General features: G+C 37.2%; 1 protein-coding gene across 3 annotated transcripts in view; it reads right to left on the bottom strand.

The window, feature by feature from the left end:
* The window catches only part of TTBK2 (tau tubulin kinase 2), a 131,131-nt gene that overhangs the window by 40,888 nt on the left and 65,409 nt on the right, over positions 1 to 24,834 (bottom strand). For all 3 annotated transcript variants that reach the window (XM_087426069.1, XM_004421474.3, XM_014780616.2), the window contains 4 exons: positions 17,614 to 17,687; positions 14,062 to 14,202; positions 12,501 to 12,605; positions 1,112 to 1,177 (listed from right to left, as the gene is read on the bottom strand). In XM_087426069.1, the coding sequence (XP_087282195.1) occupies positions 1,112 to 1,177; positions 12,501 to 12,605; positions 14,062 to 14,202; positions 17,614 to 17,687 (386 nt within the window). The remainder of the gene's footprint in view (positions 1 to 1,111; positions 1,178 to 12,500; positions 12,606 to 14,061; positions 14,203 to 17,613; positions 17,688 to 24,834) is intronic.

Here is a 24,834-nt window from a genome sequence, read left to right on the forward strand (position 1 = left end):
TCTACTCTTGAAATTAAAAAAAATAAAAATATATAATCTCTTTCTAGTAGCTATTTTGGAAATGCTTATGTAGATATTATGATCTCTGAAAATGTTTATGCTTACCTCAAAAAGAATGTCCTATTTCAAAGATTCCAATGTTGACATAATTCTTTAATAGAATTAATTAGAAAGCCTAGTACTTCCATAAAATAAAGCAATACTGAATCAAACCAAATGAGTTAAAATGCTTGGCAGAGTGCTAACAATGATAGAAACATTTTTCCTATTTTCAATTTATAATCTTACCATAAGAAATCAAATTAACTATAGCACAGCATATAAGACTACAGCATACTCTTCCTATTATATTTAGCACTGGTCAAATTTTCATTAAAGGAATTTTGGCTTCACAGAATAATAAGGTAATAAAAGATCAAGAAAAGATTTATCTTTATTTTATCAAGGAATCACTTGTTAAATTTCTCAACTCCATCCAAACAAGTTCAAGAATTGAAAATCCATAAAATAACCACCTTTCCTACTCATAATTAAGGTTGAAGATGATAAAAAAAATCAGAGCAGAACAAAAGGACCAAAGTGAAAAAAGAGAGAGAGAGAAATTTAAAAAATTTAACCCAACAGGAAAGGTATAATTTACTAGGATGAAAATTTACAAGTTGTCTGCACTTCAGATCCTCATGCAAACAAAAGATTTGATGGAGAGGGGTATCACAGACTAGATGTATATTACAGATAAAATGATGACTCTTATACTTCATTAGATATTGATAGTATTATATTCCCAAATAACTTCTTGAGATAGAATACAGATGTTTTATTTCTTCAAAATTCTATATTAAATTAATACTTATACCTAATTAAGGACACAAGATTCCCCATAGACATATATATATTTAGCTATTACCTTTTCTGGCAAATCCAATTTTATTTTCTATGCAGCTGCACACATCTATTATCCACTATACACTTTACCATGCATTAGTATTACTAACAACTTTCCCTCTGCTCCCAAGCACTTTCCACACCTATGTCCTCTAATGTAAAGAAGTCAATCTGATTTAAGCCATCAGCATGCTTATGCAGATATGACTCTAGTGCAGATACCTACCCTGTTCCGATGAGCATTGACTGATGCATAACGAACTGTCCCTCGAAATCCTGCCACAGCTCGAGGCTACAACAAAACCAAGCAAAGAATAAACGAGCTTCAAATAGCAAAAGATTCAGCACACCTGAGCCCATGAAGTAGATGGGAGAAACATATGCATTACTATCACAATAAAACACTATTTAAATATCTAACTTTTTTGTGTGAAATTATAGAAAATTAAAGAGAATATCTCTAAATCATGTTAAAAAACCATTAGTAACATTTTAGCCATCACTGAGTCCCGTCTTTTTCTATCTACATTTTTTTAATTTATTTATTTTTATAATTTTATTTATTTATTTTTCCCCCAAAGCCCCAGTAGCTAGTTGTATGTCATAGCTGCACATCCTTCTAGTTGCTGTATGTGGGACACGGCCTCAGCACGGCCAGAGAAGCGGTGCGTCGGTGCGCGCCCGGGATCCAAACCTGGGCCGCCAGTAGCGGAGCGCGCGCACTTAATCGGCAAGCCACAGGGCCGGCCCTCTATCTACATTTTAAAATGGCATTTATGACAAACTCTGTACATGAGAAAACATTAAATGCTTTCACATACCCAGAATCATGCCAAGCATCATAGTATATCCATTAATATTCAGGCTCTGGTTGCAAATAAGTATATTAAGACCGTGAGGAATCTCTAAGTAATCTAAGATGCCAACCTCCTTGTGTCTTGGCTATTTCATCCAAACTCAATTCAAAGATGGTGGCAACTTGTATCTCTCCCTATGTATGCAATTCATATATTTATAAATTCAAGTTATTGGGTACTTATTATGTGCCAGGTATTGGGAATAAATCCAAACATGAATAATATATGATCCCAATTCTCAGAGAGCTCAACTTAGAATAAAGTCCAAACTCTTTTTATTTGGCGTACAAGACCTTCCATGATCTGACATTGGCCTCATTCCAAGGATTTGCTTGTGGTTTCTCCTATGACCAATTTTGTTTCTAGCTCAAGACTTTGCACTTGCTATTCTCTCCAACTGGAATGCCATCTCTTTGCCTGCCTACAATGGCTACCCTAGCTCTTCTACTCTATATCAAGCCCTCTGCTCAAATGTCACCTCCTCAGAGAAATATTCCTTAATCATTCTAATCTAAAATACTACCCCTCCCGCAGTGCCACTCTATTTTTACTCTGCTTTATATTTTTTCATAACACTTTTCACTACCTAAAATTAATTTTATTTATATTTTTACTTTACTTTATTTTATTTGTTTATTGCCTGTCTTCTTCCTTTGGAATATAAACTCTGAAGGCAGGGTCTTTGTCTTGGTCATTTTACAGACATAGAAACAGGTTTTAAGATGTAAGTAAACTTGTCTGAGGACACAGAATTAGTAGGTGATAAAACTAGGCATCAACCAAGGTCTTTTGACTTGAAATCATATACTGTTTCCATTCAATTGCTTCACAAGGATCAAGTCAGTACCCTAAAGATTCATGGATGGCATTATAGGTCAATACAAAAACTGACAAACTTGAAAACAATCACAGCCAATAATTTTCACTAGCAGATCTTTTTGTCTCTTTCAATAATTTCAAATTATCCTCAATTAACATGTATTACTTTTGTAGTCAGAAAAAGACTATAATAAATGTTATTTTAAAAATCTTTAGTTACCAGAATAATTTTGGTCATATGCTATAGCATAAGATAGACATTCTTTGTGTTCTTCCTGTTTGCTCATTTTTGTAATCTGTTTTAATCTATTCAAATTAGTTGCCTATTTTATTTCTTCTTTCATGAAATTCTCTCTTACCCTTTAATTACTCCTTTCTGTTTTTGTTTTAAGATTTAACTATTTTTAGGGCCGGCACCGTGGCTTAGCAGTTAAGTGCGCGCGCTCCGCTACTGGCGGCCCGGGTTCGGATCCCGGGCGCACACTGACGCACCGCTTCTCCGGCCATGCTGAGGCCATGTCCCACATACAGCAACTAGAAGGATGTGCAACTACGATATACAACTATCTACTGGGGCTTTGGGGGACAAAAAGGAGGATGATTGGCAATAGACGTTAGCTCAGAGCCGGTCTTCCTCAGCAAAAAGAGGAGGATTAGCACAGACGTTAGCTCAGGGCTGATCTTCCTCACCAAAAAAAAAAAAAAAAAAAAAAATTAACTATTTTTAAAATATTCTTCGTATTTAATGACATCTCAGTAATCAAATGTTTCTGCAATCTATTTAAATCCCTTTTATTTTCTTAGCTGCCATTCTTTGACAATCATAGCCAGTAGATCTCAATATTTTCCTAAGACATCATGACTAACAGGAATATCTAATATTTCCAATTTGGTTGATGGAACTCTGAAGTTGGAGATATCTATTTCTAGAAGAGAAATGTGTAAGAGGATATAAGAAAGGCTACTATAAACACTTTTCACTACATAACATTTGAGAGGTTGTACTTTTATTCATTACCTGACAAGCTTTCACTGACTCAAAAATGTTTTTGTAGCATGCAATTTTGCCCAGTTATTTTCATTCCAATAACTGTCACAATGAAAATTTCCAGACCTATTATCACACTCTGGAGCCTAATCCATGGTTAATTGGGGATCTAGACTTCCCCCTGATGGATTGTAGCCAAGAAAAGCCCAGGAGACTCCTTCCAGTTAAGAGTTCTGTGGCCTGGCTCTGACCTTATTTCTGCCATGGAAAGGTTGAGATAGAGGTAAAGGGAGATCAGCTGTTTAGAAATCTTGATGTGACTCATCAAAGAAATAATACCAGGTCAAGAAAATTCAGCCACCTTATATAAAGCAGGAAAGACAACTTGACCCAATTGGGGAAAACAGCTATATATAAAAATAATTAGAATTCAAAGCAGATTACAAAGAATATCATTAGCAAAGTACAACGAGCTATGAAAGCCTAGGAGTGGTAAGGATTAGTTCCATTTGGTGAGAGGGAAGAAGGAAAAGTCCTACGGAAGAAGGAAAAGTCTTAAGAATAAGGCAACATTTAACTGGGCCTTGAAATAGGCTATCTCTTGAAACTTCCCCAATTGATGGCAACTTGGCAACATCTATCAAAATTAAAAATGCATATATTCTTTTTGATCCATCAGTTTCACTTCTGTAATTTTATCTTACAGATACACTTGCAGTAGGTGCAAAAATAATGGATGTATGAATTCATTCACTACATTAGTGTTTGTGATAGCAAATGTTCATCAAGAGGAGACTGATTAAATAAATTACAGTTCATCCATATAATGGAATACACTTTGCAGCTGCAAAAAAGTACGAAAAAGCTCTATATCCTCACATGGAAAGATCCCCTAGACACATTGTAATACTGTTAAGTGAAAAAAAGAAAAGTGCAGAAGGTACACCATGCTACCTTTTGAATCAAAAAGGGAAAAATGAGAGTATACATTTATATTTATTGTATATGCATAAAAAAATTCTGGAAGAATACATTAAGAAACTAATAACAACACTGCTATCTAAAGCAGAAGGAGGGATGGGGCAGTATAGGAAATGAGTGGATCTGGAATAGCAGAGGTGAGATGGAGATTTGTTTCACTGTTTACCTTTTCATTTTTTTAAAGTCAGGTTTATTGAAGTACAATTTACATACAGCAACATTCACACTTTAGGTATACACAGTTCTATGAGTTTTAATAAAGATATATAGTCATGTAACTACCACTGCAATCAGGATACAGAATATTTCTATCACTCCAAGAGTTCCCTTACTGCCCTTTATAGTCAATCTCTTCCCCTCCACTCACAGTCTCTGGCAACCTCTGATTTCTGTCCCTCACTAGCACTTCCGTTTTTTAGGTTTAACCATTCTAATTGCTATGTAGTTGTATCTCACTGTGGTTTTAATTTGCATTTCCCTGATAACTAAAGATGTTCAGCATTTGATAATGTACTTATTCGCAATCTATAGCATCTCTTCTTTGATGAAATGTCTATTCACATCTTTTGCTCATTTTTATTGGTTTATTTTTTTATTATTGATTTGTGAGAGTTGTTTATAGATTCTGCATACAAGTCCTTTGTCAGATGAGTCTTTTGCAAATATTTTTTTCCCAGTCTGTAACACCTTTTCACTTGCTTAACAGTGTCTTTCAAAGAGCAGAAGTGTTTAATTTTGATGAATTTTTAATTCTTTTATTTTTGTACCATATGAACATAATATTGTTTCAAAAATTATATGTAAAAACATCTTTCAATAAAAACAAAGTAAAAAGTGAGAATGATTAACAACCTAAGAGCATGTTTTAATAAAATAAATACCTTGATATCTGAATGAAAATGAAAAGGAAAAAATAAATTGGGCCTTGAAGAACTGACAGAATTATAATAGGAAGAAGAAAATGCATTTTAAGTTAAAAAAACAAAGTGAACAATGCAAAAAGGGAGGAAAGACCTGTAAGTGTTAGGGAAAAGAGTCTGGTATCGTTGAAGCAAATGGTGACAGAAAAGAACGGAAAAGTAGGTTGGAATCAGATTAAGGACGGCCTTGAATATCATATTAAGTTGTCTGGTTTATAATGTGTAGGCAAATGAAATTCAAAAATTTTTAAGTAGGGAAGTGACATGATTGAGGAAGTGCTTGGGATGTTCACTCTGCTGGAAGTATAAAGGATAGACTGGAAGGAGAAGGCAGGGAAACCAGTGAGGAAACTTTCTTAATAATCCAAACAAGAAGCCAGGAGACTAGCACAAGGACAGAAGCAGTGTGAATGTGAGGGAGGAGATGAATGTTACAGACAGAATAAGATTCTAGGAGAATAAATCTAGAGAGAGAAGGGAAGGATCACAGACAGGCATGAGCCCAGACCTACTGCTAATCAAAGAGAGGGGAAGAGGGAGGAGGGAAGGATGGAGAACCATATAATAAGACCTCCAACAGAAATAAGAAAATAGCTGAATTCTGGAATGGTAACAGAGAAAAAGACTTTAAAATTTTTTCTTAAGTAGCTCACTATAGCCCTAGGCACTGGAAGTTTCAGCTGAATGGTTAAGAAGGAAGCAGCAAGAGAAAACATGGCATTCCAAGAGCTTAGACACAAAGGGCCAATGTGAGATGCCAGCTGAGGGCTGAGGAAACTGGAGCAGGCTTTAAACTAGGAGGAAAAAAAATGAACATGCAGATTCAAATCATTAAGTAAACAGAAGTTCAACTCTGAAACCATATGGATCCAAGTATTGTAAAGATATATATAGTTCAGGACTTCTTTGTACCTCGCATCCCTATTTAATGTAACTAATACATCTTAAAGAGGATAAATAGTAGAAGCTCTCAAAACCAACCACATAAACAACTCATTAGTGTAACAGACACTATCCACCATTCCCTTTGTAATGCCTTCTGATTGATGGTCCTATACCATAAGTTTGGTAAATAAATATACATTTATGCCTTAAGGGAATCTCTTTGTGGTGATGGAATAGTTTTGTATCCTGATTGTGGTGTTGGTTATACAAATGTATATATGTGATAAAATTTCATATGCCCTCCCCCTAGAAAAAGTGCATGTAAAAAATAGTGAAATCTGACTCATGCCTGTACTTGAAGTAATAATACCAATATCAATTTCCTAGTTTTGACAATGTACTATGATTATGTAAGATATCATCATTGGGGGAAGCTAGGTGAAGGTTACATGATAACTGTACTGTTTTATAGTAACTCCCTGAATCTGCTCCATACTCCAAAACAAGTACCCTCAGGTCTACAGGAGAGAGAAGAAAGCAAAGCAAGGGATTGGTTAACGCAAAATTTAGAATGGAAGTTATATCCAGGGCTGCAATGGCCAATATAATAGCAACCTAAAACTAAATGAAATTTAAAATTCAGTTCCTCACTTACTCTGGACACATTTCAAGTGCCTGATAGCCACACGCGCCTAGTGGTTACCATACTAGACAGTACAGATACAGAACATTTCCATCTTAGCAGTTAAGTTCCATTGGACAGCGCCGCTTGAGGAAGGAAAAGGGATGCGATCAGAAAAAGATCTACAGTATGCTTCTAAGAAAGTAATGAGCTATTTTTTAACCTAGATGGAGGTCATGGATGTTTTAATATTCTTCCTTAAAATTTTTATATGTGTTTTCTTTTTTTTGGTGAGGAAGATTGGCCCTGACCTAACATCCGTAGCCCTCGGCTAACATCTGTGCCCATCTTCCTCTATTTTGTATGTGGGATGCCGCCAGAGCATGGCTTGATGAGTGGTGTGTAGGTCCACACCTGGGATCCAAACCTGCAAACCCCGGGCCGCCGAAGCAGAGCACGCAAACTTAACCACTACGCCACCAGGTCAGCCCCTATATGTGTTTTCTATACTCTTCTGGAATATATATAGCAAGACAAAAGAAATCGAAATATTGGTTTTTGCAGATAACATGATGGCATACCTACATAATCCAAGTAACTCAATTCAAGTTTCCTAAAAGCAAAAAAAACAAAATTGTACTATATGAAACAAATTTATAAAAGCAACTTTTGATTTTATATTATTTATGCCAGGATTCCTTCCTCTGTCAGCTATGCAAGAACTTGGCTCCTATAATTGTTCCTGCTCTGTCCTACATCATCAATGTTTTTCACGTCTCCTGAGCATCACCATCAGTACACAAGCCTGCTATAATAACTGCCATTTAAAAAAAAATTAGGGAAGGAAGGAAGAAAGATTTTACTTTCCTTTCAACTACTTCTCTGTTTTACCACTCCTCTTTAGAACAAAACAAACTCCTCCAGAGAGTTGCCTGTACTCCCTTTCTCCACTTCCTCTCTCCAACTCTCTCTTTAATCCACGCCAATTAGGCTTTCATTGCTCTACAGAACCTCTCCTATAAAAGTCACCAGTAGCTTCCATCGTGCCAAATCCAGATGGTCAGTTCTCAGTTCCCACCTTACTTGACCTATCAGTAGCATCTGACGCAGGTACTAATCACCCCACATACTCGAAGCACTCTCGTCACTTGGCTCCCAAGAAACCACACTCTCCTGATTTTCCTCCTACCTCATAGGCTGATCCTCCTCCTCACTCTTCTTGGCTAGCTCACAGTTCTCTATCCATCATCAAGTTGCTCCAGCGCCCCAATGGCTCAGACTCAGAATCTCTTGTCTTATTTAGCTGATCTAATCTAGTTTCATTTTTTTAATTACAATTTATTTTTAAACACTGGGAGCAAATCATTCTTAAATTTATATTATCTCCATTATATTATCTCCCTGATTTCTCCTTTGAGCTACAGATTACTATATCAAATCACCTTCTTGTTATTTCCATTTGGAATCTAAGAGGTATCTCAAGCTTAACGTCTAGAAAATGCAACTCTTGCTTTTCCCTCATCAAATCCGCTCTTCATCCTTCTTCCCCATCATGGTTAATAGCATAACCATTTATTCAGGACAAAAATTTAGACGTCATTCTCAATTCTTCTTTTTCCTTCACATTCCAATATCAAATCCAGAAGGAAGTATTGTTAAATCTATCTTTAAAATATATCCTAAATATGACCATTTCTCAGCACCTTCACTGTACCACCCTAATGCCACTTCAATGTACCACCACCCACCATCAATGATCACCAGACCATGGCATTAGCTTTCCAACTTGCCTTTCTGATTCCACTCTTGTTCTCAATAGTTCTTCTTCACAGCCAGAGTGATTAAAAAAAATGTTTTAACAATTGAAAAACTGTTATTTAGAATAGAAATGGGATTCCAGAAATACATTAAAATCTAATAAACTACACAGAACCTAAGTTCTTTATCTGCCTGGCTACCAGTTAACACAAGAACATTGATAAAAGTGAAGATAGTCTCCTCACAATTTCTAGGCACTTAAATTCTCAGATGATTGTGTTTTAAATATAATCTATTTCTGTATATAACTCTACTATACAGTTAGCTAACTGACAGATCATGTAACAGATTATGCAACAATCTTGCTCAAAATTTTCCAAAGGCTTCCTATCACACTTAGAATAAAATCCATCTCTTTGCAAAATCATACCCAATGTGGGACCTATCAACCTCTTAAACCTCGTCTCTCTCCACTTATCCCCTCATTATGCTAAGCTATGCGTGCTATGCTATAGCCACAGCAGCCTCCCTGCTTTTCCTTGAACACACCAAACTTACTCTGCCTCAGAGCCTTTGCCCTTGCTGTTCCTTTTGCCTGGAACACTCTCCTTCTGGATATTCACATGGCTTGCTCTCATAGTTCATTCAACTCTCAACTCAATACCTCCTCAGAGAAGTCTTTTCTAACTGATACCTCTAAAATAGTCTCCTGTCTTCACTGCCCATCTCTCAGTGTCAATACTCTGCTTTGTATTTCTTTGCAGTATTTATCACTGTCTAAAATTATGTATTTATTTGTGTATTATCTGTCTTCTCCACTAAAATATAACTTGCACAAGAGCCTCGTTTTAGTCTGCCTGTTCACCGCTGTAGTCCCAACACCTAGATCCATGCCTCACACATAACACATGTTCATTAAATATGTTTTATGAGTGAATAAACAATAACCTGGTAATATTATAAAAACTAAAAAAAGAAAAATATATATACTTGGAGTAGAAATGGGACTCCAGAAATGTATTCATATCTAATAAGCTACATAGAACCTAAATTTACCACCTGCTTTGTTATCTATTAATGCAAGACATTCATTAGAACCAAAAGATTCTCGTGCAATTTCTAGCAGGTTAAATTCTCATATTCCTATGTTTTAATATAATTTACATTTATGTATACAACTTTATTATAATATAGTTAGCTCATTCAAAACCAGTGTTTCAACTTCTGTGCAACTAATCTGCTAGAAATGAAAATCATAATCAATATCTAGTTAAAACAAAACTAAAGGTAAAAAGTAGACATTAGAAGAAGTGTAGTAGGAGATCAACTGCTGGTATGACAACATGAGGAGCTCCACTGACCTGCTCCCCAGTGGGGAAAATTATCTTAAAAAACAACTAAAGCCTCTGGAAATGGTCCTTAGGACAAACAACAAATGAAGAAACATTTATTCAGGAAAACCTATGAAAATTTGATAAGAAAGGCTAGAGTCTATGGTATTTGAACCAAAACTGCTCTTTCCTTCCTCTCTTCCAGATCAGTGAGGGTGGCTCCAACTCCAGACTGCTGAAGCCAAGAACACAGGGCTCCCTCCTTCCCCAGTTTCTAGGCAGAGGGCTTTCTTACCGTAGGAGCAAGACTTGAGCATTTCTCATCTTCCCCCAGCCGCCTGCTGCTAAGGAGGCTAAGGCCTGGGCAAGTGCAGGTGGCGAGGTGGATGCTCCTGTCTAGCACCCAGGCTCCATTCATCGAATGGAAGCTCCACCTTGGGTGTGGTGTGAGGATATTTGGGGTCCCTCCACCTTGGGTGTGGTTTGAGAATATGTGGGGGCCCCAACAGCCCTTCTCTAGGCTCATGATGTAGTCAGTGGTTCCACACGAAAAGACGCAAGCCAAAACACCTCAGGCTACTGCCTCATCTCAACCTCATCTCAGCTCCTAAAGGGAGGATGTCACTCAGAGAGAAGCTTGCCATACTTCTCACCCTCAACTCCAGAGCCCTGGCTCAGAGATTTCACATGGGGGCAGAAGAACGCTGTAAAAAAGACACCTCCTAATCTCTTCCCAAAGAAACTTATTTCACTTGCAACAGTGAAGTTTAAAACCTAAGACCCCTCTCAAAATAGTGGAGGTTGTGATAAAGGGAAAGGGGAGGAGACTGTGGTTCTAATGAAGATATAGCCTAGACCACAGGCTGGCCAGGCGAGAACCAGTGGAATAAGACAGCTGTGAGGAGCCCGCCTGGGTCAAAACAAATATCAAATTCTGACCTCAGAAATGATTTCATTTTAGGAGCCACAATTTGAGTAGTTTGTCAAGGAATTTATACCCCAGGTAACTATTGTAAACAACAGAGCAATCAGTGGAGCCTAATAACTGGGTGTGGTCAGGGAGAGTGTACAAGAGAGCCCTACCAGGGCCGGCCCTGTGGCTTGGTGGTTAAGTGCGCGCGCTGCAATGCTGGTGGCCCGGGTTCGGATCCCGGGTGCGCATTGAGGCACCACTTCTCCGTCCATCCTGAGGCCGAGTCCCACATACAGCAACTAGAAGGATGTGCAGCTGTGACATACAACTATCTACTGGGGCTTTGGGGGGAAAAAATAAAATAAATAAAAAAAAAAAAAAAAGAGAGCCCTACCAGTACCACTGTCATTCCACAGTGACTGTGGGCAGACCCAAAGCTGCACCTCCCTGAGGAGCAACAACAGAGACAACACTGTGTGTTTGGGGTTGGGGGGATTTCACTAAAATAATCCAGTCAGTCACTGAACAAATAAACAGGCAAGTAACAATAACAAGCCCTGGAAGAGGAGACCAGTACCCAGAACTGCTATAATATATTATCTAAAATGTCCAGTTTCCAACAAAAAATTAATAAGGCATGCAACAAAAGAGGAAAGTATGACCTATACATGGGAAAAACAGCAGGCAACAGAAACTGCCATTGAGAATGACCAGATGTTGTACTTAACAGGGAAAGATTTCAAAGTAGCCATTATAAATATGGTCACAGAACTAAAGGAAAGATTGATTTAAAAAGACTGATTTAAGGAAAGTATGATGATAACATCATCAAATAGAGAATATCAATAAAGAGAAATTTTTTAAAAGAACCAAATGGAAACTCTGGATATGAAAAGTGTAAGAATCGTCACAGACCGCAAAAAAGACCCCTGATCCTAAAGGGCTAATGTGTATTCTTACGACAAGACCATTCTAAATCTGCATCTAATAGATCTTTTATTTTTGATGAGGAAGACTGGCCCTGAGCTAACATCTGTTGCCAATCTTCCTCTTTTCGCTTGAGGAAGATTGTCCTTGAGCTAACATCCGTGCCAATCTTCCTCTATTTTTTGTATGTGGGACACCACCGCAGCACAGCTTGACAAGCAGTGCATAGGTCTGTGCCCGGGATCCAAACCTGCGAACCCCAGAGGCCGGCCCGGTGGCATAGTGGTTAAGTTTGTGTAGTCTGCTTCGGCGGCCCGGGGTTCACAGGTTCAGATCCTGGGCGCGGACTGACGTACCGCTCATCAAGCCGTGCTGTGGCGGTGTCCCATATAAAGTAGAGGAAGAGGGGCATGGATGTTAGCTCAGGGCTAATCTTCCTCACACACATACACAAAAAAGAGTAATTAATTCCACTCTATAATTTAATCATAAAATCTATATGCTGGTCCTTGGATGACATCCATTCTGATAAATAAATCGCATCTTTAAAAAGAGTGATACTATAAGTAATAGGTTAATTCTCAAATATTTAATAATAATATGAAAAATCTTACTGGTCTGACGTCACCACAGGAATTGGTAAATTGTCGAGCCAAGCCAAAATCAAGCATGTAACATTTCCTACATGTACTAGGAAAGCGACCCATGGCGAAATTCGACTAGAAAAATAAAGAAGGAAAATACACATACTCTTATAATACTTAGTCCTTATATCTTATCTTTCCTATATTTTAATTCTTCTATTTAAACTCTATATAACACGCATGTCCCAAATACAGTATTCCAGTCAATGATGTTTACTGGATACTAATACATAATTTTGTTGTGGGTTCAATTAATGCCTAGGATCAGGTAAACTTTGACCATTAAAGAACTTAAGCGACTATATAAAGTTACATACAACACAACATTGACTTAACTGGAATCAGAATTCTAAATTCCTTGCAATTGTACTCAAATGAAAACTCAATCCCTGCTTTTTAAAATGAGCGGAACTAGGAATAAATTTAAATGAATTTTCTATAAGTATCATAAAGCTGAATTTCACTAAGTGTAAAAATTAAAATACAACTTAAGGAAACATTCCAAAACAGATTTAAGGAAAACATATTTGCATTCTTCCCTTAATAAAAATAAATGTAACCTTAAATGATCACAAACTTGAAAGATGGTAATGTAAGCAAGGGAATTTATAAAGGCAAAAAGAGAAATTGTTACAGAATTATTAGCTTTTATTTTAAAATACTGTTCTACTTAAGGACCTTTCTGATGAAAATGGAAACTCTTCAATCACCATGGTTTTCAAATACTGACATTTAGTTTGGTATAGAAATAGGAGCAGGAGAAATCTATATTACATTAAGTCTGACTTTCCTGTGTTAATTCTAGGTGGCATGTTGGCTTTTCATGCAAACTACTTAATTTCAGAAATCATGTAGCAACATATGGGTGTAAGTTTCAACTGTACCAACCAACATATGATAAATTTATAGTAAATACACTATATCAGAAATGGGTCATTTCCCCTTGTGAGCAATAAAAAAACGGAGAAGGAAAAAAATAAAAGCATATTTCACAGTTATGGAATGACAATTTCTGAGAAAAACAGAATAGAAAAAAATACTATATATTGCCACTGTAGCACTCAGAAGAAAAAATAAGGTCTTCACAGTTGGTGGTTTCTTATAAGTACAATTTGTCACCTGAGAAATAGTTCAAAAAACACAATGCCAACATCTAAAAACAATATATGGATACATTTTTAGCCAATATCAGGAAAAAGAAATCCAAAGAATAACTACCAATTTAGGTGTAAGGCTAAGTAATTAGCAATGTTAACACACATAATAATAATAGACAAGCATTAATCATTTTTAATCTGGCTGCCCAGCAACATTTTCATGGATGAGCAAAGCTCTTGAACATAAGTTGTAGTTTGTAATTATCATTTTTTTTAAAAATTAAAAGGCAAGTTACATTTTACTTCCAGTTACATTTTTCCTACAGTAAAATATTACTTTGTATTTAATATAGAAAGCTACATTTGTAATTTATTATAAGATTAAGAGTACCAAGCAAGCTCATTCTGTGGTCTGGCTAGAAAAGGCTCCCTACCGGTTTGATGTCTCGATGCAAGAATCCCACAGAATGGATGCTCTCAATGGACTCCAGAATCTGTCTACCCAACCGAAGAGTAGTGCTAATGGTGAATGTGCCCCGAGACTGGCTACGGCGTAGATCCGCCAGATTTCGACCCTGTGGAAACCAAATAAAAACTTCTAAATATGGTACTAAAACTACATTTTAAGAGTAATTATTCATTTATATAAAAATTATAAGGTTTTAAGGGAAATTATTCATTTACCATTAAAAAATGTTTTAACTGAAACAGCAAGGATTTTACCCAAATCATGATCCTCTCACTCAAGAGTAGAGATTCTCTTAAAATAATGCATGAATGTTTCAGACAAATATAAGAATATCCAACGTTTCTGAACATATTATGTTTCTGAACCATCATGTTTCCCTTTGTCTCTGATGTCATAACAAAATATAGTCTTGATTATTTAAAAAGATATAAAACATGTACACCCAGAGCAGTAATTCCTCATTACTGTCTCAACATATATTCCCATACAAACTACTTAACTTTTCTTTTTTTTTTTTAATTTAATTAATTTATCTTTTTTCCCCCCAAAGCCCCAGTAGATAGTTGTATGTCATAGCTGCACATCCTTCTAGTTGCTGTATGTGGGACGCGGCCTCAGCATGGCTGGAGAAGCGGTGCGTCAGTGCACGCCCGGGATCCGAACCCGGGCCGCCAGCAGCGGAGCACGCGCACTTAAACCGCTAAGCCACGGGGCCGGCCCAAACTACTTAACTTTTCTGTGTCACAGTTTCCTTATAAAATGGAGCCAAAATACCTATCTCACAGTGTTTTGTAAGGATTAAACAAGATCCATGTAGAGTGTTTAGAATAATGTCTGGCACACAATAGGTACTCAATAAATGCTAATTATTGTTATTATGAACAAAAATGACATGAAACAAACACTCAATTACTTATAGCAGTAGATAAAAGCTATATACAATGAATGTATCTAGCCTACGCCAGATGTATTATATTCATGATCACATTTAATTCACACAGCACTCTAAACAGGAGTTGTTATTTCCTGTTTTACAGATGAGGAAACTGAGGGGGGTACATCCATCAAATGTCTGAACCCTGTCTGGAACCAGATTCAAATAAACCAAATATAAAAAAATAAAAGAGAGATATCACCAAGGAAATCTGAAGATTGGTTTGATATGTGATGCTACTATTAAGGAATTATTGTGTATTGCGCTTAAGAGGGAAAAAAAAATCCTTGACTCTTAGAAATATATACCAATATATTTACAGATAAAATACGCCTTGGATTTGATTTGAAATAATCTGGGGAGAGAGAGGAGAGGGAGAATACACTTGGAATAAGACTGGCCATACACTGATAACTATTGAAACCAGGTGATGACTACATGGATGTTCATTATACTATTCTACTTTTGTGTATGTTTTATTTTTTGCATAATAAAAAGTTAAAAAAAGTATGGCAGCTCTGATGTTAGGCTATTTAGATCTACAACTGTACAGGTTACAGGAATCAAAATATTTTTTTGCCTCTCCCTAAGGTGATATGCTTATCACAAAACATCATCCTCTGGCTATACTAAGGATGCTCATAAAAAGCCTCAGTGGTAACAGGATATTAAATGAGACCTGAGCAAGGTCTTACTGGCAGAAATGAGAAAAGAAATATGTACAACTGCTTGAATCCTTTAAGATTTTAAGACCCATTTTAATGGTAAACAGCTGGAATTTCTACCACAGAGATAGGATTATTCCCTAAAATGTTTAAGGCAGATATTATGTAATTGAATCATCAGGAGAAAAAGAGTAAAGTTAAGAATAATGAATTTAGGGTTTTTAGAAGAAATTAGGAATGAGCATGTAAACTTTATCAAAATATATGGGGGAAATCTAGTAGTTATCTTCAATATGTCAAATAAGAGACAGTACCCTCTAGCAGTTATACTAGCTTTAGCCTTGTTCCAAATCAAGTCAACCATAACCGTAGGGATGGGGGTGGGTAATGGTGGGTTAATTTTCTATTGACAGGAAAAAATACAGCATGCAAGTCAAATGGAAAGGTTCTCAGATGAGGCCACAGGAGCCTGCCAAAGGCCACAACGGCCATCTTATCTGATATACACCAGTTTCCTTAGTTTTCCCAGACCAAGAGCCTCCCCGTTTCCAGAAAGTGAGATTTAGGTAGTTGCAAATAAAATAAAAATAAGTGCAAATAAAATTAAAATGAGTACAGTATGTGCTAAGACTGAGAGAGACTCTGCAGATTAAAAAAGCTCCTGTCCATATTCTCCAGTCAGTAGCAACCTAAAGACAAAACTGAAGAGTTCTCTCTAATTGTGCCAAGAATACTGGCCTCAGGCTTCCACCCAGCCCTAATACCTATCAAATTAGTCAGTCCCAGGCAAACCACAAACCTCCTTGAGCTTCAGCCTCCTTATTTGTAAAATGAGGATAAAACCTATCCTGTCCTCTCCCTGGGGATATGGTGAGGATCAAATAAGATGTATGATACATCTAGAAGAAAACTATAAAATATCATACAAAAAGTTTTATTATTAGCCAAAGTGAGAGAGACAGGGTCCATATTAATGACCTAAAAAGGTACAGGGAGAGCTGCTTCAAGAAATAAAACTATGCTGGCTCAAGAGATACTGAATCACACAACTCAAAGACTTAAGGCTATAGTCTACAGAGAGATTAATATCTTCAGATCTAAACCAAATGCTGAAGGACAGCTGAGAGAAACAAGAAAAGCCTTCTGATGAGAAAAGGAAGCATTCAGGCCACGATCTATGTCTCTGAAATCACTGCTATGTAGTTAAGTTGAAAGAAAATAAAAGAACCAAATGCCCCAAACAAATTTTGCTAAAGATGAAAGGAAACCCTGACAACTCTAAGTTAGGCAGCAAGGCGAACCATGGCTTTCACTCTGAGGGTGACTACCGTTCAGAGCTGTGTGTGTGCGCTCAGGGGCAGAGGTGGTGTAGAGAGAATGGAAAGGAGTCCCTCTTCTCCCTGCTGCAGTCGTTACTCCAATATTTTCTTTCTGAATTTCTTTCCTCTGCTGCCCCAACCCAACTCCACTCTCCATCTAAAGGATAGGGAACAGGGCTATGTTAATAATGAAAAGAGAAAGAGGAATGGTATTTGTCCTCTATCTCAACTAATACTTAAATTTTTAAATAGTCAAGGTTGGCACTCAAGCGTATAATGGAAAACTAGAGTCCTTAAAGCAATGAAGGCTGGAAGGGGAAGGGACAGGGACAGGGCAGACTCATATCACATCCACCAATCCATGTGGGGATTAAAAATTTTGCAATGATGACAATTAATGAAGATAAGGATCAACTAAATTAGCTGACAAGGAAACCCTGCCATCTTTGGAAAAATCTGTATCAAGTCTCTTTAAATAAAGTTTCATCTAAAAACTTCTGAGATGATACTAAAGAATGTTATTTTTATTCATATCCACTGTAATTAGGTACTTTGATCAAAACTGAAAGATTTTAAGATACCTTTTCAGAGTAACCTACCTGCAACTGCATGACCACATAGTTGAATCGATCATTCCTTCCACAGCCAATAAATCTACAAACATGGTCTTTCCCTGGATAAAACAAAGAAAGAAAGAAAGGAAACAGTGGAAAGGGTTATACTATGGTTTCTCTTGTAAAAAATAATTTGTTTTTCTGTATAGTGTTTTATGATTGAATATAAAGGACCTGTCTTAAGAACCTTAAGAATAGGAAATTTGTATTATTCAAATTTTCTACCTACCTCCCCCCAGATCCTACACTGCTCCTTTATTGAATGAATAAATAAATATACGAATGATAATTTATTTAGGAAAGAATTAAGAGGTCATTTCAGATCAACTGCCTAGACATTATACATATGAAAGCACAGAAAAGCAATAAATAAGAACTGTTAAGAACATAAACCCTGAAATTTTAGATACGGTTTGCATTCACTATTATATGACTTCAGTGAGTCACTTAACCTTTCTGGGCCTCATTGATTTGGATTAGCTCAGTGGTTTTCAACCCGAGTTCCATAGGTGAAATCCAAGGAGGTGCTGGCTAGGGTGCAGAGGGAAGCAGAGGTAGAACAGGTAGAAATCTAGGGAACTGCCCCTGTTTCAACAAAAGCAAACAAAGGTCCTAAAAGAGGATCAAGCCTGGTGGGTTCCAGGGCCAGAAGAGGGCATCCGGCTGGAGCACAGTGAATGAAGGGAGGGAGGACAGAATGAGATGGTGCTGAAGAAGCAGGCAGGCACTAGATCCTGAAGAGTCTTAGACTCCATTATAAGGAATCTGAACTACATGTATAGGTCAATGTTTTCCAACCCTGGCTGCTTATCAAAATCATCTGGGAAACTTATTGCAGATTCCTAAACTCTATACTGATTTAGAATCTGTAGGGGAAGATACAGGACAGAAGCTTTTCAAAAGTTCTCTAAATGATCCAAAAGCAGATGGGCCATGGATGGATATTTGAAAACTAGGGTAATGAGAGGCATCTAAAAGATTTTTTAAGATAAGGAAAAACATACTAAAATCTTGCATTTTAGAACATCACTATGGTGGCAATGAGGAGGATAGATAACAGAGAGGTCAATTGTGGAGGCAGAAAGGTCACTCTGGGGACAGTTACAATATCGAGAGAGAATAAGGGTTTGAATTTTCAGTATTTTAGTAGAGATAGAAAAAACAGGATAAATCAGAGATATTAAAGACATAGTTTTTGACTAGAAATTGATACAATTAAATGAAAACCTGTACCAAAAGAAGAGAATATAGTAGGTTGTATAGATTTTAAGGGATATTAGAACATTGAGTTTGAGGACAACCAGTTGAATTCAGTAGACAACTGTCATGTCAAGCCTGGTGGTGAGACAAAAAGCTGAGCTCCCGAAATACACTGGGGAACCATTAGTTCATGGAATGTAGATGGGACTACAAACATAGATGGAAGATTGCCAAGTTGAAAGAATAAAGAATGAGAAGACGGGCCGGCCCAGTGGCGCAAGCGGTTAAGTGAGCGTGCTCCGTTGCAGCGGCCCGGGGTTCAGCGGTTTGGATCCCAGGCGCACGCCGATGCAACGCTTGGCAAGCCATGCTGTAGTGGCATCCCATATAAAGTGGAGGAAGATAGGCACGGATGTTAGCCCAGGGCCAGTCTTCCTCAGCAAAAAAAAAAAAAAAAAAAAAAAAAGAGGAGGATTGGCAGATGTTAGCTCAGGGCTGATCTTCCTCACAAAAAAAAATAAAAATAAATTAAAAAAAAAGAATGAGAAGAAAAGAAATCTAAGAGCAGAATTCTAGAAAATGCAAAATTTATTTTTTTTATTTTTTTTTTCAAGATTTTATTTATTTATTTTTCCCCCCAAAGCCCCAGTAGATAGTTGTGTGTCACAGCTGCACATCCTTCTAGTTGCTGTATGTGGGACGTGGCCTCAGCATGGCCAGAGAAGCAGCGCGTCGGTGCAAGCCCGGGATCCGAACCCGGGTCGCCAGCAGTGGAGCGTGCTCACTTAACCACCAAGCCACGGGGCCGGCCCAAAAATGCAAAATTTAAAGCAAGAGCAGAAGTAAAAGAACCCACAAAGGAAATAGAGTAATAGCCTGAGAGGCAGGAGGAAACTATGAGAAAGGGGTATCATAGAAACCAAAGGAGAAGAGCATTTTAAGGTGGAAGTAGCCAATGACAAATGCTATAGAAAGGCTGAGACATGCTCATTAATATAAAAAATTAGGAAGTCACTAGAGAGTGAAAGGGGCAGAAGCCAGTCTATAACGGGTTAAAGAGTAAATGGAATATGAGACAACGAGGGCAATCTTTGAAGGAGCTTGCCTATAAAGTGAGGAAGTCACAGACCAAGAGCTAGAAGGGCAAGATGTGGTAGACAGATGAGAACTATATCTCAACATTCAAAAAGAATTTGTCCACTGTCTGACAAAATATAAATATAATCCAGACTTATTTTAGTTAATCATTCCACACTTCTCCTTGGCATCTGGGTTATCACATTGTTCTCTCATTCTTTGTGCTTTTGTTGAAAACGGTTGTAACTAGCAAGAATAGGTGCAATGGGAACAATAATTCACAGTGTGTACAATGCATGGTCATCACTTTACGTGCATTTTACATAAATTTGCAAAACTGTGTCATCTAGTAAATTGTAGTAAGAATGAAAGGATAAAATGATGGTCAATCAGCAACTTATTATTTTCCTCAGCTTCAGAGAAACAATAAAAAAATCATTTAAAAAGTGTTTTCCTCTTATTATCCATTCTTCAAGACTCCACTTTCCTATTACATGACAATTTAAATGCAGTATCTCTACTACAAAGACATTTCAACCATCTAAAAACAAAAGGCCATACTAGATTTAACTTCTCTTGGAATGCTCTTTTAAAATTATCTTTATAGGGGGCCGGCCCCGTGGCGCAAGCAGTTAAGTGCGCAGCGCAGCGGCCTGGGGTTCGCTGGTTCGGATCCCGGGTGTGCACCGAGGCACCACTTGTCAAGCCATGCTGTGGCGGCATCCCATATAAAGTGGAGGAGGATGGGCATGGATGTTAGCCCGGGGCCCGTCTTCCTCAGCAAAAAGAGGAGGAATGGCAGATGTTAGCTCAGGGCCGAGCTTCCTCACAAAAAAAAGAAAAATCTTTATAATAAGTTATACCAAAACACCATTTATCTAATGATACTAAAACCACCCTGCTTTTAAAAAGAAGAAAGATAGAAATCAAATAAACTGTAGATCCTTTATTGGGTAACCAAAATACAAAGTCACAAGCAAATTTTCTAGGATTCACCAATACTTCTTCATTGCTTTAGGTAAGAGCTTAATGAGCTCTTATCTCATACTTTATGGCATAGCGTACTACCACTCCTATATTTTAGATTACGTAATTAATGAAACTACTTAATAAAGTTAGTTCAATAAAGGTGTAAAAATTTTTGGAAGCATGGAGAAATTAAACTGGAACAGTAACTGTTCATCACCACTTAGAGTAATCGTTAAAATAACTTCCGTAGTAACTAGTACAAAGTGAGGTATCACTCCATGAATACAGGGACTATATCTATCTTGTTCTGGTACCTACCACAGTACCTAGCAAATAGTAAAATGCTCAGTCAACATTTGTGAATGAACAAATTAATAGAAATAATAATAGCTAATAAAACATGCATAATATACAAGCATATTCTGCCAGGCAATATATTAAGTGCTTTATATCCACTTAATCCTCACAACTTAATAACATAAATATTATTATTTTCCCTACTTTTCAGATGTTGAAATGGAGACTCAGTGAAATTAAGTACTTTGTCCAAGACTCCACAGCTGGAAAATGATGGAGCAGTTTGATTCTAGAATCTTTGTTCTTAGTCTTTTTTTTTTTTTTTTTTTAAAGATTTTATTTATTTTATTTTTTCCCTCCAAAGCCCCAGTAGATAGTTGTATGTCATAGCTGCACATCCTTCTAGTTGCTGTATGTGGGACTCGGCCTCAGGATGGACGGAGAAGTGGTGCCTCGATGCGCACCCGGGATCCGAACCCGGGCCACCAGCATTGCAGCGCGCGCACTTAACCACCAAGCCACAGGGCCGGCCCTGTTCTTAGTCTTTATGCCAGAAATAATTGAAACATATTTTAAAATGAAATAACACCTTGTCAATAAGTATTAAAACTAAGAGATAAATAAAGACTGAAAAAACACAGACAAGAAGACCTACTATGTACCAAGCACCAAAGTAGGCAGTAGGAATACAAAATAAATTAAGTAAGATCCATGCCCTCAAGGACTTCACAGCCCAGATATGTGAACAAAAAACTGTAATAGAGTATGATGAGCTCTATATTATAGACAAATTGCTATGGATACACAGAAGATGTGAAAATTTTGTTTATGAGGCTTTTCATGAGAGCTAAAGTACTAGATTTTAAACGTATGAGATGAGATGAGGATTCAGAGAGGGCACCCACAAAGTCTGAAAGACCCAAACATATATGAAAGATAATTAATAGAGTTAATTGGCTAGAGGGCTGGATAAAGGTTAGAAGGTGGGCTGAGGTGGGGAGCATGCTGAGACAAGAAAAAGACACTGAAGTCTTGTATGCTGCATAAAAGAATTCAGATTTGACTCATTATCAGATAATGGGCAGCGGAGGGGAGGAAGGGATGTAGTTCAAAGGTTTTCAAGCATGAAAGCTACATGATTTGGCCTGTATTTTGGAAAGGTAATGCTGTTCACTATTAGATGCTGATTTGTGGAAGAGATGAAGAGGCAGGGAGATCAATGAGGAGGTTAATACAATAGTCCAGGTAAAAGATGAGGAAGGTTCAAATTAAAACACTGGGAGTGAGAATTTAAAGAAAAGGAAAGATTTCAAATTAAGCTTTAAGGGACAGAATAGACAGATTATGGAGAGATGAACAAAGTATAGGAAGACTTTTAGCTTAAGCTAAGTTGACAAGGTAAACTGTATTAATATAAATCTAGACAAAAGTTATGGTGTATGAGAGGAAAATGATTTCTAGTTTGGGGACTGTGCACTGATTTATCTATAGGACATGCAAGTTGTGTCAGAAATTTAGGTGTAGAGCTTAACAGAGGTGTAGAGCTTAACAGCTCTGCATACGGCACATACTAAATGAACAGGTGAATGAAGAAGTTTCTTATAACGGCTTTATTAAAACATTATGTTATGTTATGTCTTATAACAGCAAAATTCATTCACTTAAAGTATAAAATTCAATGGTTTTTAGTATATTCACAAAGTTGTGCAACCATCACTACCAATCAATATTAGAACGTTTTCATCAGCTCTACGCCACACCCTGCCAAAAAACCCATACCCAATAGTAGTCACTTCCCGTCCTCCCCCTGCCCAACTCTCCCCGCCCTATGAGACTACTAATCTACTTTCTATCTCTATCGATTTCCCTATTCTGGACATTTCATATAAATAGAATCATAAGATGGAATAAGTGGGCTTTTGTGACCGGCTTCTTTCACTTAGCATAACGTGTTCAAAGTTCATCCATGTTGTAACATGTATCACTATCTCATTTCTTTGCATTGTCAATAACAGTCCATTGTATAGATATACCACATTTTGTTTAGACATTCATCAGGTGATTGTCCATTTGGGTTGTTTCTACTTTTTGGTTATTATGAATAATACTGCTATAAACATTCACATGTAAGTTTTTATGTGGACATATATTTTCATTTCTCTTGGGTATATAACTGGAAGTAGAATTGCTGGGTCATATGGTAACAACATGTTTAATCTTAAGCAGTCCATAGGGACTGCTGGACTGTTTTCCAAAGGAGCTGCACAATTTTATGTTCCTACCAGCAACATATGAGGGTTCTAATTTCTCCACATTCTCACCAACTCTTGTTATTATCTATATCTTTTTGATTGTAGCCGTCCTAGAGGGAGTAAAGTGGTATCTCATTATAATTTTTAATTTTAATTACATTTCCATAATGACTAATGATGTTGAGCATCTTCTTTGGAGAAATTCAGTCTATTCAGATCCTTCACTGAGTTTTTAACTGGGTTGTCTCTTTACTCTTGAATTATAAGAGTTCTTTATATATTCTAGATAAAGTCCTGTATCAGATGTATGATTTGTAAATATTTTCTCCTATTTTGTGGGTTGTCTATTCACTTTCTTGATGGTGGTCTTTGAGGCACAAAAATTTTTAAATCTGATGAAGTCCAATTTATATATTTTTTAATTTTGTTGCTTTGTGGTTTTGGTGTTATATCTAAGAAACCATTGCCAAATTCAAGGCCATGAAGACTTAGACTTATGTATTCTTCTAAGAGTTTTATATGTTTAGGTTTTTGATCCATTTTGAGTAAATTTTCATAAACAGTGTGAGGTAAGGGTCCAACTTCATTTTTTTGCACGTGTATAACTTTGTTGGAAAGACACAGTCCTCCTGTGTTTCTCTTTTACTCTCACACTACTACCACACTCACAATACTTCTGACACCAGATGTGTGGGCTTTCCACACATCCAGCTATCCTCATAGATACTAGCCAGGTATCCTATAATTCAATTCAGTTCTGACACTATCTACCTGGAGTTAGCATCAGATCCCCACAAGTTAAGGACTCAGTCCCACAAGACCGCCCCTACTTCAGATGCGAAACACCGTGGATTTCTGACCAACCAGCTATCAACTGGGGTTCCCATTACTGCCTTCTTGGGTTTGATAATTTGCTAGAATGGCTCACAGAATTCAGGGAGACACTTACATTTACCAGTTTACTACAAAGGATAGAATAAAGAATACAGATGAACAGCCAGATTTAGTGATACATAGGGCAAGGTATGTAGGAAGGGGCACAGAGCTTCCATGCTCTCTCTGAGTGCACCACTCTCCCAGCTCCTCCATGTGTTCACCAACTCAGAAGCTCTCCTAACCAAATATTTTTGGAATTTTTATGGAGGCTTGATCACGTAAGGCATGACTGATTATTAACTCAAGCTCCAGACCCTACACTTCCGGAGGGTAGGGGGTGGGGCTGAAAGTTCCAAACTTCTAATCATGGCTTGGTCTTTTTGGTGACTTGCCACAATCCTGAAGCTATTCAGGAACCCATCAAGAGTTGCTTCACTAGAACAAAACATATTCCTATCACCCAGGAAATTCCAAGGGATTTAGGAGCTCTGTGTCAGCAACCTGACCAAATATTCTCTAAGACCAAATATTAGAA

The sequence above is a fragment of the Ceratotherium simum genome, chromosome 3 (genome assembly GCF_057802395.1).
Source record: "Ceratotherium simum simum isolate JZ-2026a chromosome 3, ASM5780239v1, whole genome shotgun sequence".
NCBI lineage: Eukaryota > Metazoa > Chordata > Mammalia > Perissodactyla > Rhinocerotidae > Ceratotherium > Ceratotherium simum.